The sequence below is a fragment of the Sarcophilus harrisii genome, chromosome 4, assembly GCF_902635505.1.
Source record: "Sarcophilus harrisii chromosome 4, mSarHar1.11, whole genome shotgun sequence".
In the NCBI taxonomy this organism is placed as follows: domain Eukaryota; kingdom Metazoa; phylum Chordata; class Mammalia; order Dasyuromorphia; family Dasyuridae; genus Sarcophilus; species Sarcophilus harrisii.
The window spans coordinates 55,185,882-55,198,774 of record NC_045429.1 but is presented as its reverse complement, the minus strand read 5'-3'; the positions used below and the strand labels follow the sequence as shown (position 1 = coordinate 55,198,774).

At 38.8% G+C, this 12,893-nt stretch overlaps 1 protein-coding gene across 3 annotated transcripts in view; it reads right to left on the bottom strand.

The window, feature by feature from the left end:
- Window positions 1-530: 530 nt before the first annotated feature.
- Window positions 531-12,893, bottom strand: part of POU2F1 (POU class 2 homeobox 1) — a 221,263-nt gene continuing 208,900 nt past the window's right edge. For all 3 annotated transcript variants that reach the window (XM_031936828.1, XM_031936831.1, XM_031936830.1), the window contains 3 exons: window positions 4,815-5,151; window positions 3,755-3,843; window positions 531-1,099 (listed from right to left, as the gene is read on the bottom strand). In XM_031936828.1, the coding sequence (XP_031792688.1) occupies window positions 789-1,099; window positions 3,755-3,843; window positions 4,815-5,151 (737 nt within the window). In that variant the 3' untranslated portion in view covers window positions 531-788. The remainder of the gene's footprint in view (window positions 1,100-3,754; window positions 3,844-4,814; window positions 5,152-12,893) is intronic.

Sequence of the window (12,893 nt, the reverse complement as noted above, 5' to 3'; positions counted from 1 at the left end):
TCAAGGATGAGGAAACCACCAAGAACATTCCCCAAAGTGAAGAACATAAACTCTTCCCTTGCCCCCAATACTCCTCTCCCCACAGCATGGGAGCTCACTGAAAAAGGATCCAGGAGCAAGAGATAAACATGTCCAAACTTTATATACATATATGCATATGTATAAATGTATATAGAAACATATATATACATCTATACATATGCATATATATACATATGGATATATATGGATATAAAAATAACAACAATAATAATAATAATAATAAAGGAGATACAGTAACACAGGCCTGCCTAAATTGTACCAGTTAAGAAAGGAACCCCCAACACAATTGATACGATTATAAACACCTTGTTATGACATAAATGGCCTGTACAACAGACCCATAAAAATGATTTTTTTTTTTTAAAAAAAGAAAAAAGATATTTAGACAAACAAGAAATCCCCTTCCTATGTTGGAATTTATAACCCACCTTAACTTGTCATCATGACTGCTGGAAATGATAAGTAGTCCTTTTACTTAATTTTTTTTGTGGTTTTTTTTTTTTTTTTTACATTTTTGGTTAGAAAGTTCTCCAATCCATGAAGCAATCCTGAAAAGACAGTGTTTATTACAAAATTAGGCAAAAGTCTGTCCCATCTTTCCATCCTTCCTGTTTTTGTTTTCCTTCTCTCCCTTGTCCCCAGCCACATGGTGAGAGGAAGCCAATCCTATTTTTAGTTTCAAACCCAGCCAGCGGCCAACCACCCTGCCCAGTGACGAAGGCTGGTGGCGCCCCGTTCGGCCCCGCTCACTGCGCCTTCGAGGCGGTAGTGGTGGTGGAAGCAGGCCCACCAGCAGAGGCCACAGTGAAGAGAGAGTTTTGGATGGACTCAGCTGAGGTGGATGTGGCGTGAAGGCTGGCAACTGGTGCGGAGGTTCCTGCGGAGGCTGCGGCCGCCGAGACCAGGCTGACTGGGTTGCTGGTGAGCAGAGAGAGGTTCTGAGGATTCAGGAACAGCGGGGCGGTCACGATGTTTGGAGTTCCTCCTGCATTGGCAAATACCAGGTTCCCAGTTGCGTCCAGTGATGTTATTGGAAGAGATCCACCAGATGCAAGAGCTGAAGAATGAAAGTCGCATATGGATAGAGATGAGTCAATGTGAAGAGGCAGAAGGAAGCTAATTTACCAACGTTCTTTTTGTATGCCCTGAGCCTAGAGAACTAAAGATTGCTTATACTAGAGTATATTTATCATGCAAAATAAATTATATTTATAAATCCCAAATGAAGCTACTGCTTCTACAAATCTGAAAACTCTAAGCAATCTAATAGTTGTGTTTCTCACCAGCCTTAGAATCTTGGAAGCTAGCTTTCAAGGGTTTACCACTTATTTTGTTCTCCTGAGTTTTAGCATATATTATAGGATGAAATATACTTTACAGAAAGCTGTCACCAGTTCTAATAGTCACAACAATTAAATAAAAAATCTATTTGCTTAGAAGAAATATGTAATATTCTCAAGTATAACATAATTTTTGTCTTTTTTCTATAAAGGAAAAGAGTCCATCAGACCATTTCCTAACAGGCTGTAAAAAATACTAGTGACCTAAGCAACCCTTTGTGAACTGACCAAAATTTAGAAAGGCTCTGACTGCTTGATGGAGCCAGGATATATGTACATGTATTGTTAGTGCAATCTGAAAAGCACTATCAAAATTTTGTATAGTATACCTGGCTATTCCTTCTTTCACTGTCCTTCCCTGTAATCTGATATGAGAAAAAAATTTTAGCTGTCTCAGAAAAGTTGGTATAATTTACTGTATGTAAAGGGTAAGAAAAATGCAAGTTTGCATTTTTCTTATTGGCATAAAATAAATAGTTTGCTATCTTACACAAGAGTGTGTCTGTGTATGTGAGAGAGAGAGAGAGAGAGAGAGAGAGAGAGAGAGAGAGAGAGAGAGAGAGAGAGAGAGAATCTGTGTGCCTCTGATTAAATGTCTGGTCGAGATCTGGACCCAGACCTCCAGATTTGAAGGCCAATTCACTAATCACAATGCTAGTGCCAGTCTTATAAAATGAAGAACTCTAATTTGATCACAAATCATATTACAATAAAGGAAAAACTAAAACTCATTTCTCTGAATGATTTAGTGTTGTTACTTAAGTATCTTTCTTTGAATACAACAACTAAATCTTCGCACAAGATTTCACAGTAATTTATGCCCTTTGCTTTGTAGCACTTGAATGTGTTCCTCAGAAACCATTGCACACTGTTGTGGTATCACTATCTCTTTCTTTTTCTAGACTATAGGCTCCCTGATGAAAAGGACTGTCTTCTTTCTTCTTGGGCTCCCTGCACAACTCTGCATGGAGCAGGAGCTAGGGTAGTGTTTGCTAAATTTTATGTGACTGGAATGGACCATGCTCCTTAAGAAGCAAGAAGCAGAGTTTGGACAACGTGCTCTCACCATGGAGCCACAAGGATGGAAGGATGAGCCATCCAAGGAATGTTAGAAATTTTTTTGGAGCAAAATACACTTTCAAGGAAGCTTATCAGGCAAGGGAAAACAACTGTAGCAGTGGTTAACAAATATCTAGAGGCTTTAAGGAGACAAAGCTCTCACAAAATGAATCCAGTGGACTCTTTCAGGCTCTTTACATTTTTAGGGGAAATTCTTTTAAGAGCAGAACCCAGCATCTTAACATTTTGTTTTCAAAAAATCCTATACATGATAGACTCATTGTACTTCAGGTCTTTCCACTCTGGACAGTCCCAGTTATTGCTTTTCTCCTATAATGAGCTGAAATTTGCCTTCCTTCCATCTCTTGCCTATTCCCCACTGCTCCACAGGAAAGCTCGGCAAATACTCAGCTGTCAGCTCTCCTGCTCTTTCCTTCTCAGGAGCACACCTGTGTCTCCTCACCCCTTACCGATTCCAAGAGAAGCATGATCTTACATTTTTTCATTCTCTGGATGTCCTGCTATAGAAACTCTCATCTAGCTCATCAGGCTCTCCTATAACAAAGAACCCAGAACTAAACACCCAATTCTATTTGGAAGGAATCAGAATTCTAATTCTATCTGGACCAGGCCAAATACAATGGGAACATGACTTCTTTGCCTCTTTTTTAGATAGGCTTGAACAAAATTCACTGTTCTGGCTGCCAGACGGTTCACTTGAGTGCCACTAAAGCCTGCAGATCTTTTTCAGATGAGTTGTTATACTGCCAGACCTTCCTCAACTTCTCACTTGTAAAAGTGAAAGCTATGCAAGGAAACGGACTGTTATCTTGCAGAAATCAAACAAAATCCCCCACCTTATTCAATATTTTATCTGAGATAGCTCTTTTATTAGAAAACAAAAACCTAGATTAAGGAGAAATTAAGAAGAAATGTGAGAGGCAAAACTGAAAACATCTCAACTACAGAATCCCTTGAATTTGCAAGACTGAAAATGTAAGCATATTTATGTAATTATGTTTATATACTATTCATATGGGATAGCAAGCGAGTCATAAGTATAAGCAGTACAAAAGGGCGATTTCTCAACTCTCTTACCTATGCCACCAGCATCTTTCCCACCCTAAACCAGTCAGTGTGTATTATTTTTTGTTCCAAATCCCCAATCACAGCTACCTACATCTTGCAAAACTTCTAGTAGTGCTGGCATATTTTCTCTGTCCTCAAGAATATAGATAATTTCAATTTTCTATCTCACCCTCCCAGCCCATTCCTAAAATGAAATGGCCAACAATGGAAAAAATGCAACTGACCTTGAATGGTTGCGAGTGTACTGTTGCTCATCAGAGCCGGGCTGAGAGCACTGCCCAATGTCCCTGGGTTGAGACTGAGTAAGGCACCTCTGCAGTTCCAAGGGAGGGAACAAAGACAGGGAGAAGTAGTTACTTTCCAGTAAAAACTATCATCAGTCTGAGAATGTCACATGGAGAAACGAGAAAATAATACAACTGGGGTAACTATATAAAATTTAAGAGGAGTCCCATAGTTTTTCCTAATATTTGATTATCTTTGTCTTGCAATTTAATTAAATAATGCTTCAGAAGTACTTTTTCTTTATATTTACTAAAGCAAAACTCTTTGTTGAAGATCATTACTGATTTAAACAGACCTTAAAAACATTTTTTTAGTGCATTTAGATGCTTTCCCCCCTCTTTTTGAAAAGAAAGAGAGCTCAGCCCAAAGATTTAAATTTTCAAGAAACTTCTCAAGTTTCCTATGTGATCATATAAAATTGGGAACAGCATAAATCTTTCTCCTTACAACCTGAAATAACAGAACAGATCATGAAAAAATAACGCAAGAAATATAATGCCTTTATATTTTGGACTTAGAAACAAGTAGCTGATATAGTTAAATGGGAAAAGCAGTAGACTATGTGAGTATCAGTATGATTTACATTTATTTCCTGACTCTATCACATGGATCCTTTTTCTTTAGGGTGTATACTTTGACTGACTATAGAGCTTAGATATTTTGAGAGAATCCCAATTTCAAGAAAACCAAGAACTCTTATCAGATCAGGAGTACCAGTTCCTGGTCTGGTAAATGGAGGTATGTACAGCCTTCCTGACTTTGTACTTCAAAGTACACACCTGCAATATCAAGATATTAGTCACTTTCTTTGCAGAGTGTTGTGAAATTTTTTAAATCTAACTAAGGCACTGTGAATTTCTTGGAAGAGTGGTTATAAGACAGTTAATTATAAAGCCTTAAAAACAGTAACATTTTGATTAGGGACAGGGGGCGTTGATGTGAAGCCCTCCTTCCTCATTCACATATTTCATAAGATAGCAGAGAAAGGCAGCTCCTTACCCAGCTGCAAACTGTGAGGGTGCCATCAGCCCTGGACTTAAACCTGCTGCAGCAGCCATTGCAGCAAGACTGGCATTTGCAGGCAGCTGAGCAGCTCCTTGGAGGGCAGCAGCTGCGGTCTGCAGCCCGGATGCTGTCACCATCACTTGGCTGGTCCCAAGAGGGGAGGACAAAGGGGCGGAGGTGGTCTGTGTTGTGCTGGTCTCACTGGCACTGGATGCCTCAGAGGCGGAGGCAGAAGGGGAGGGGCTCAGAGAGGGGGGTGTCACTGCTGAGGAAGCTGGAGGTGCTGTCGAAATCACTGTTGCGGTGTTGTTGGAGGTGGTTTCTGTAGTGCCTGAAAGAAGGAGCTGGATTAGAACATAGAAACTTTTGCCTGGAAATTCTCTTAAGTAAAAAAATGCTTTTCTGGGAAAAATGAATACATTCCTAATTATAACTTTTGTTTTTACATCACCTACCCCTCCCTATCTTGTAACAAAGAATAAAAAAGAAAAGTGACAAAAACAAAGAAACCCCAAAACAACCCAACATATCTAGAACAGTTGATGCTATATACAATGTAGTTTCCCCCACCTCTGAAATGAGGAAGGAAGGCATAGATTCTCAACTCTTCTCCAGGGTTAAGCATCTTGGCTTAATTATACAGCTTTCAGTTTCATTTTATTATTCTTTTCATTTATATTTTTGCAGTTACTATTTATTGTTTTCCTGGTTCTGCTTCATTTTGTATCAGGTTCATATGTCTTTAGGTTTTTTTGAATCCTTTAATATTTGCCATATTTTATGGCACAGTAAAATTCAATTTTATTCATGCACCACAATTTAGCAATTTCCCAGATCAATGGGAATATACTTTATTTCTAATTCTTTGATACCAAGAAAGTGTTGCAGCGAATATTTTGGTTATATGGGACCTTTGTACCTTTGAACTCCATGTAGGCACATGCCTAAATGTAGGATCTTAGAAGAATTGCTTTTCTCAAAGACAGTAGAATCATCTGCACAATCAGGCCACCAACATTCATGTTTTATTTGGCCTCTCTATATCTTTTTTTTATGTTCACCCCTAACTTAATTTAATTGCAACCACAAAAAAGAATCTTAGTAAAAGAATCTTAAATAAAAACATTAGAAATATAGTTTGGAATGAAAAGTCACATAGATAAAAGAAAATGAGCAAATACAGAATAGGAAGAACTCACTATCAGCTTCTTTCTTGGGGACAAAAGACAGAGTCTCATGGGAGATCACATCAGGTTGAGTAGCAACTGCCCTGACAAAAGAAGCTCATAAGTAACCGCCCCCAGCCTCCAAAAGATTCCCCCTTAACTCAGCCCTTCTGAAATGCTTCATTAGGACACCTGAAATTTCTTTAGAGGTATGAATAGAGAAGAAAAATTAACCCAAAGATACTTTTTTTTGGTGGAGTAAGGAATAAATGGGAACACAAATATCCACAGCTACTGGTCTAATAACAATCCCAACTGGCCATTTAAACATATATATTTTTTTCATTCAGGAAGCATGTTGTAGCTGTCAAGAATGAGCTTTACAGAACCAAGCACTTTAGGGCTGAGATAACAAAACCTCCCAAATCTGAGACTCTGACTTCACATAACAGGTGAGCTTTTATAAAACCAGGGTCTCAGGAACTGTGGGATTTAAGAATGACCAATATCTAAATAGAAATGATAGATGATGATGAGATTTTTCTGAGGTTGAAGCATCAAAATGCTTTAAGTTGGTAAAAATGCCAGTAAGCTCCTAACAAGCATCTATACGATACTCTCTCCCCATCTATTTAAGGACAAAGCAAACAGTTCTTGAAATGGAAGAGGAAGCAAATTCTTCAACTGATTTATAACTTCAGTGACATTAGGAGACTAGCCACAAAGTCTAAGAAGAGGAAAAGAGAGATCTTTGTGCTACAAATACTAACCAGGGTCATTTAGAACAACTGCATGAAAGCTATTAAGGCCAAATGGATCTTCCTTTAATTAAATTAATTCTGTGATACTTACATGAATTGATACCAAGTGAAATGAGCAGCAAAAGAAAAACAAGATACCCAATGACTATAATGATGTAAATGGAAAGAGCCAACAAAATGAATGAAAGTTGCAAAATGATAAACAAGCTTGTCCCAAAAAGAGATGAAAGAAGATGCTTCATTCAATGCTTTGCTGAAAGGAGGGGATACAAAAAGGGAAAATACTGCATATAACTTTTTCCCCCCTTAGGACATTTTTTCAAAGTATTAATTGGATTTGCTAAATTTTTCTTTTCTTTTAAAAATATTCTTTGTCATAATGGATAGCAGCTCATAGGGAAAATTTAGACTATGTAAAAAATATCAATAAAAACCTTCTAAAATAAATTTAGTTTTGTAAGATTTAGACATTTTTAAAAAATAGATTATTTATCTAAATACATGCAAAGACAGTTCTCAACATTCACCTTTCTAAAACCTTGTGTTCCACATTTTTCTCCCTCCTTTCACTCCACTTCTTCCCATAGGCATCAAGCAATCCAATATGGGCTAAGTATGTGCAATTCTTCTACACATATTTCCATATTCATAATTAGATACTCCTGCAGTATCAAGTTACCCTGTTAAGGGGTAACCAAATAGTATTGTTTTTTCAGGTTGCAGAAACTGACCGTCCAGGATATCATGCCTAAATTACCAAAAATCTGGCATGCCAACACAAAAATTTCAGCATAGAAAAGATTATTTTTAAAAGTATTATACCTTTGAAAAAGTATCCCAAGAATATACTAAGAGCCTACTATGTGCCAATATAGTGCTAAATGCACATAACAAAATATTAAAAAACATACTTCTGATAGAATAGGTAACAAAGTCAGAAGGCATCTTCAAGACCTTTGGTCCAACTTCATCCCTTTGTATTTGAGAAAACTAACGTTCATATTAGATGATTTGCACAAGGTCACATGTGTAATATGGCCTGATAAGGAAAATAATCAAAGGTTCAAACCTCTGTGCTTTCCTCCTTTTCTTAATAAATAAGCTCCTTTATGTGCCAAGTATTGTTCCAGGAGCTGGGAATATAAAGACAAAGAATGAAACATTTTCTGTCTCTCATAAATTTTTATTTTATTGGGTACAAACAACATATACCTAACTAGGTAAATGTAGAGTATAAAATAATTTGGGGGGTTGGGGGGAGAACAAGAACAAGCACTATGGAAATATTAAAATCGATTTTATGGAAGAAGTAGCAATCCTTCACTACATAGGTAAATAGAGTCTTAAAAATCTTGCTTCTGTTAAATTAGAGACCATTTTCTGCAATACTTTTCTCATGCTGTCATTATTGTTCCATCTTCTCAATATCTAGTCTAAATTTTCTTTTTTCTAATACTCACTTGTTGCCACTAACTAGTTCTATGTTCTAGGAACAAAGAGAACAGGTCAATTTTCACTTCCACAAGAGGCTTTCAAATGCCTCAAGACAATGATCCATCCCCTCTAGTCTTCTTTTCTCCATACTACCAATTCTCTGACCTATCTTCTTCTTTTTTCCCCTGAGGCAATTGGGGTTAAGTGACTTGCCCAGGATCACACAACTAGGAAGTGTTAAGTGTCTGAGGCCATGTTTGAACTCAGGTCCTCCTGACTTCAGGGTTGGTGCTCTACCCACTGCACCACCTACACTTTCACATATTTACACATAGATTGGGTGTAGGAGGTTAGAAAAGAACTTTCAAAGTATATAGAATTGAATATTATTTAATCAACAAAGACAGTTATGTGCTTTAGCTGTGCCATCTAATTATGAAATGATGAAGAGGAGGTCCATTGGAGAGTATTGTTTTAAAAGCCTGCTTATTCCCCACTTATACCTTCATTGAGGATATATGTTGCCAGGTCTTGACAATTGGTGCCCCCGCAGCTCCCACCCCCCAACATCTGTGAACTCTTATTCCTCTCCATCTGTTAGAGGCTCAGCTGATGCACTATCATCTGCTGACACCTTTTGTGACTTCCTTTCTTATCCGCTAGTTATTTTGCAGACATACATATTTGGTGGTCAGGATTATTATTATGCACCAGGTGTAACATAATATTTATAGCCCAAGGGTTTCAACAAACAGGCATTTTACTTAAATCCTATTCTAATACCCTCAGGTAGAAGCTGTGTTCAAGTTAAAAACCAGTTCACGAAGTAAAAACAAATACAAATTGCTGGCCCAAAAAAAAAAAAAAAAAAAAAGCATCCAGCAAGGAGATTCCCTGTAGTCACCAGAGCTCCTCACCAAAATCCAGAAAATTTGCTATATTGCTTTTGCCAAAGGGGCCCACAGCTGGGTTCAAGATCAAACAGCCTGAGGTCAGGAAGAGCTTAAAGATAACCCCAACTGTATTCCAACTCTACTGCTTGTAACAGATCCAGGTGGTACTATGGGAGGATGTGAAGGTTTTCTGGAGGCAGCCTTAGTTTCAGTCACAATCAATAATTACTCCAAATATTGCAGCCAGCTGGTAAAAATGCAAACGTTTATTTCTCCTTCCAAAATAGCCCGGTTAGTTGAGGCCTATCTCTCTGCCTGGCTCCAAGAGATCTTGCAGCTTTGTCTTTGGCTTCTGCCTTTGCTTTCTTCAGCCTCCAGCCAGCACCAAGTTGGAAGATGCAATGAATCTCTTGCCTCAAAGATAGGGCTTGTGGGTTCCAAGAGCTCTGTCCGACTCCAAGTAAAGCTCTCTCGAGATCCCAGAGTTTCTAGTAACTCCTCAAGTAACTAACTCAAGTAAGTACCCAAGCTCCAAGAGCTCCCAAAAGTTAACTCGGCCTTCTGGAGAGAGAGGGATTCTGGGTTATCTCCCAGAGTGCTCTCTGGCCCTAAGGGAGGTGTGAATTTGGTTATCTCATTCTAAACCCTGACTCCCAAACGTGTGAACTACATTGAGTACTTAGATACTTTTGAGCTCTCTCAAGGTGTGAACACAAGCATTGTTTCTATCAGTTCCACTTAGTACCTTGTTTCAAGTTCTGGCCCAAAATATCTCTTTCTAAGATCAAATCAATTCCGATGGCTTAATAGTTTGTAAAGATTCCAACAGGAGGAGAAACAGGAGGGAAAAGGGAAACAGGAAAGGGGAGAGGGAAAAAGGGAAACAGGAAAGGGGAGAGGAATGAGGAGGGCCCACAATTCCACTCAACTCCCCAGACCTCTGCCACCAAAGGCATCAATAATAATAGCTTACTTGTTCACCCTTGTAGCCAACATAGGGAGGCACTGGTACGGCCCTTGTAGATCTAATCTTCTTACTGGCCTGCCCATAGAGAATTTGTGCCTTCCCTCTAAATCAGCTATATCTTCACTTATTGTTTTCTTCAGATAAAATGAACTCTCTGATTATAGGAGGCTATTTCTCTTTCTTCCTTGTGTCCCCCAAGCCTGGACTGAGCACAATTCCTCGGTACATGGCAGACATCTAATAAATGTTTATTGGTTAATCCCAGGCTGTGGAGCTTCTACTGTATCTTGGAGGCACTTGTGAAGTTTCTGAACAAGGAAATTATGTTGTCAGTCTAGTATCTTATGAAGATTATTCTGGAAGGTGGGTAGAGGAAGGGTTGGAAAGGGAAAAGCCTCAAAGTCAGAAGGCCAAATAAATCAAAAATCCAGTGAAGGGATAATAGAAATGTGGATCAGGCCAGCAGCAAGGATAAGGAGAGGGATGAGAAAAGGGCAGATGAAGATGATTCTGTGGAGGCAGAAGTAATAAGACTTGTTAACTGATAGGATGCAGGGGAATGAGGGAAAGTGAAGAGTGGAGGACAACTCAGACTTACAAAAACATGTGACTGAAACAGAAAAGGAAAAGGAATAGTTTTGAGATGAAAGCTATAAGATGTCTCAGATATGGTGGATTTGAGGACAACTGGGTGGAAATGCCCCCTAGGAAATGAATAATGCAAGATTAACTCAAAAGGAACACTAGGGCTAGACAGAGAGAGTTGAAAGTCATCTGCCTAGATTTGGTAACTAAACTCATGGGAATTCATGAAGAGGAACCAGAGGAGAGACAAGATGGAGCCTTGGAGCATACCACATGTGATGGTTTAGCAAAGGCCTGAAAATAAGTGGCCAGACAAGCAGGGACTGGACCAAGAGAGAGAAACATCTTGAAAATCCAAAAAAGACATTTCCTGGAAGAAAGTTGATCACCAGAGAGGATTAGGATTGAGAGAGATTAGCTGACCTGTTAGTTAAGCAACTGGTATTCAGAGAGAAATGCTTTTGTAAGGAGCCAAATTATAAGGGCTGGACAGTGAGTGGGTGGCAAACCAGAGGCAGAAAAAGTAGACTCTTTTTTTCCAGGACCCTGGCAATAAAATGGAGGAAAGATCCAGGGCATCTGAGAGGAGGCTAAGACAAATTAATGCCATTTTTAAAAAAGGGCCAACTCCCGAGCAGAATTGCAGACGGCAATACAAAAACCATGGAGCAACTAAGTGGCAGAGTGGATGGAGTATTGGGCTCGGGAGAAAGGAAGACTTGAAGGTCAAGTCTGGCCACAGACTCAGCTGGGTGGTCCTGGGCAATCACTTCACCTTGTGTGCCTCAGGTTCTTCATCTATAAAATGAGCTGAAGAAGAAAATGGCAAACTATTCAAGTAGGGAAGAAAACCACAAATGGGGTCATGAAGAGTCAGGCACACCTGAAAAATAATTAAACAAACAATAGGAGCCAGTAGAAATGGAGATATTGGGAGGGAACGATAGATGGGCAAACAACCTTTGTGAAGGGGACAAGTTGACAACCTTGGCACAAAGAAGGGCCATTTTTTTCTCCTAGGTTATTATAAAGTAGGAGAGAACAGGTGAAGGTGTGAAGTAAACCATCCTGTTGGTCATTTCTTACAAAACAATTATATTCCATAATATTCATATACCACAATTTATTCAGCCATTCTCCAATTGATGGGCATCCACTCAGTTTCCAGTTTCTGGCCACTACAAAGAGGGCTGCCACAAACATTCTTGCACATACAGGTCCCTTTCCCTTTTTTATGATCTCTTTGGGATATAAGCCCAATAACACTGCTGGATCAAAGGGTTTGATAACTTTTTGAGCATAGTTCCAAATCGCTCCCCAGAATGGCTGGATGTATTCACAATTCCACTAACAATGTATCAGTGTCTCAGTTTTCCCACATCCCCTCCAACATTCACCATTATCTTTTCCTGTCATCTTAGCCAATCTGACAGGTATGTAGTGGTATCTCAGAGTTGGAGAGAACTTATTTTTAAGAAAGTTCTTATAAACTTACATGAACTGATGCCAAGTGAAATGAGCAGAACCAGGAGATCATTGTACAAGACAACAAGAAGATTATACAATGATCAATTCTGATGGAAGTGGCTCTCTTCAACAATGCGATTATTCAGACCAGTTCCAACAATCTTATGATGAAGAGAGTCATCTACACTCAGAGAGAAGACTGTGGGAACTGAGTGTGGTTCACAATATAGTATTTTCATTCTTTTTGTTGTTGCTTGCTTGCATCTTATTTTCTTTCTCATTTTTTTTTTCTGGTTTGATTTGAATTTTCTTGTGCAGCAAGATAATTGTATAAATATATATGCATATATTGGATTTAACATATATTTCTACTATGTTTAACAAATGCTGGACTACTTGCCATCTAGGGAAGGGGGGGAAATTGGAACACAAGGTTTTGCAAGGATTAATGTTGAGGAATTATCCATGCATATGTTTTGAAAAATAAAAAGATTTAATTAAAAAAATATATATATAGTTCTCACCACAGTTTGAACCCATTGTCTAATTTATTCTATATACTGCACATAAGGTTTCCTTAGAATACCATTTCACTGCTCTTCCCTGAGGGAAGAGGAAGAAAGACCATTTCTCTATATCTTCAACCTGCTTATCCACCTTCCTTCAGCTCCCAGCACATGTCCCCTCAACCTGAGCTGCCTGAGGTTCAGAGAGGACTCCATCTGGAGGCTAATTCTTTATGAAGAATGAAAACTTACCTGAAGTAATTCATCAATAATTAACAAACTCCTCCCTGGTCA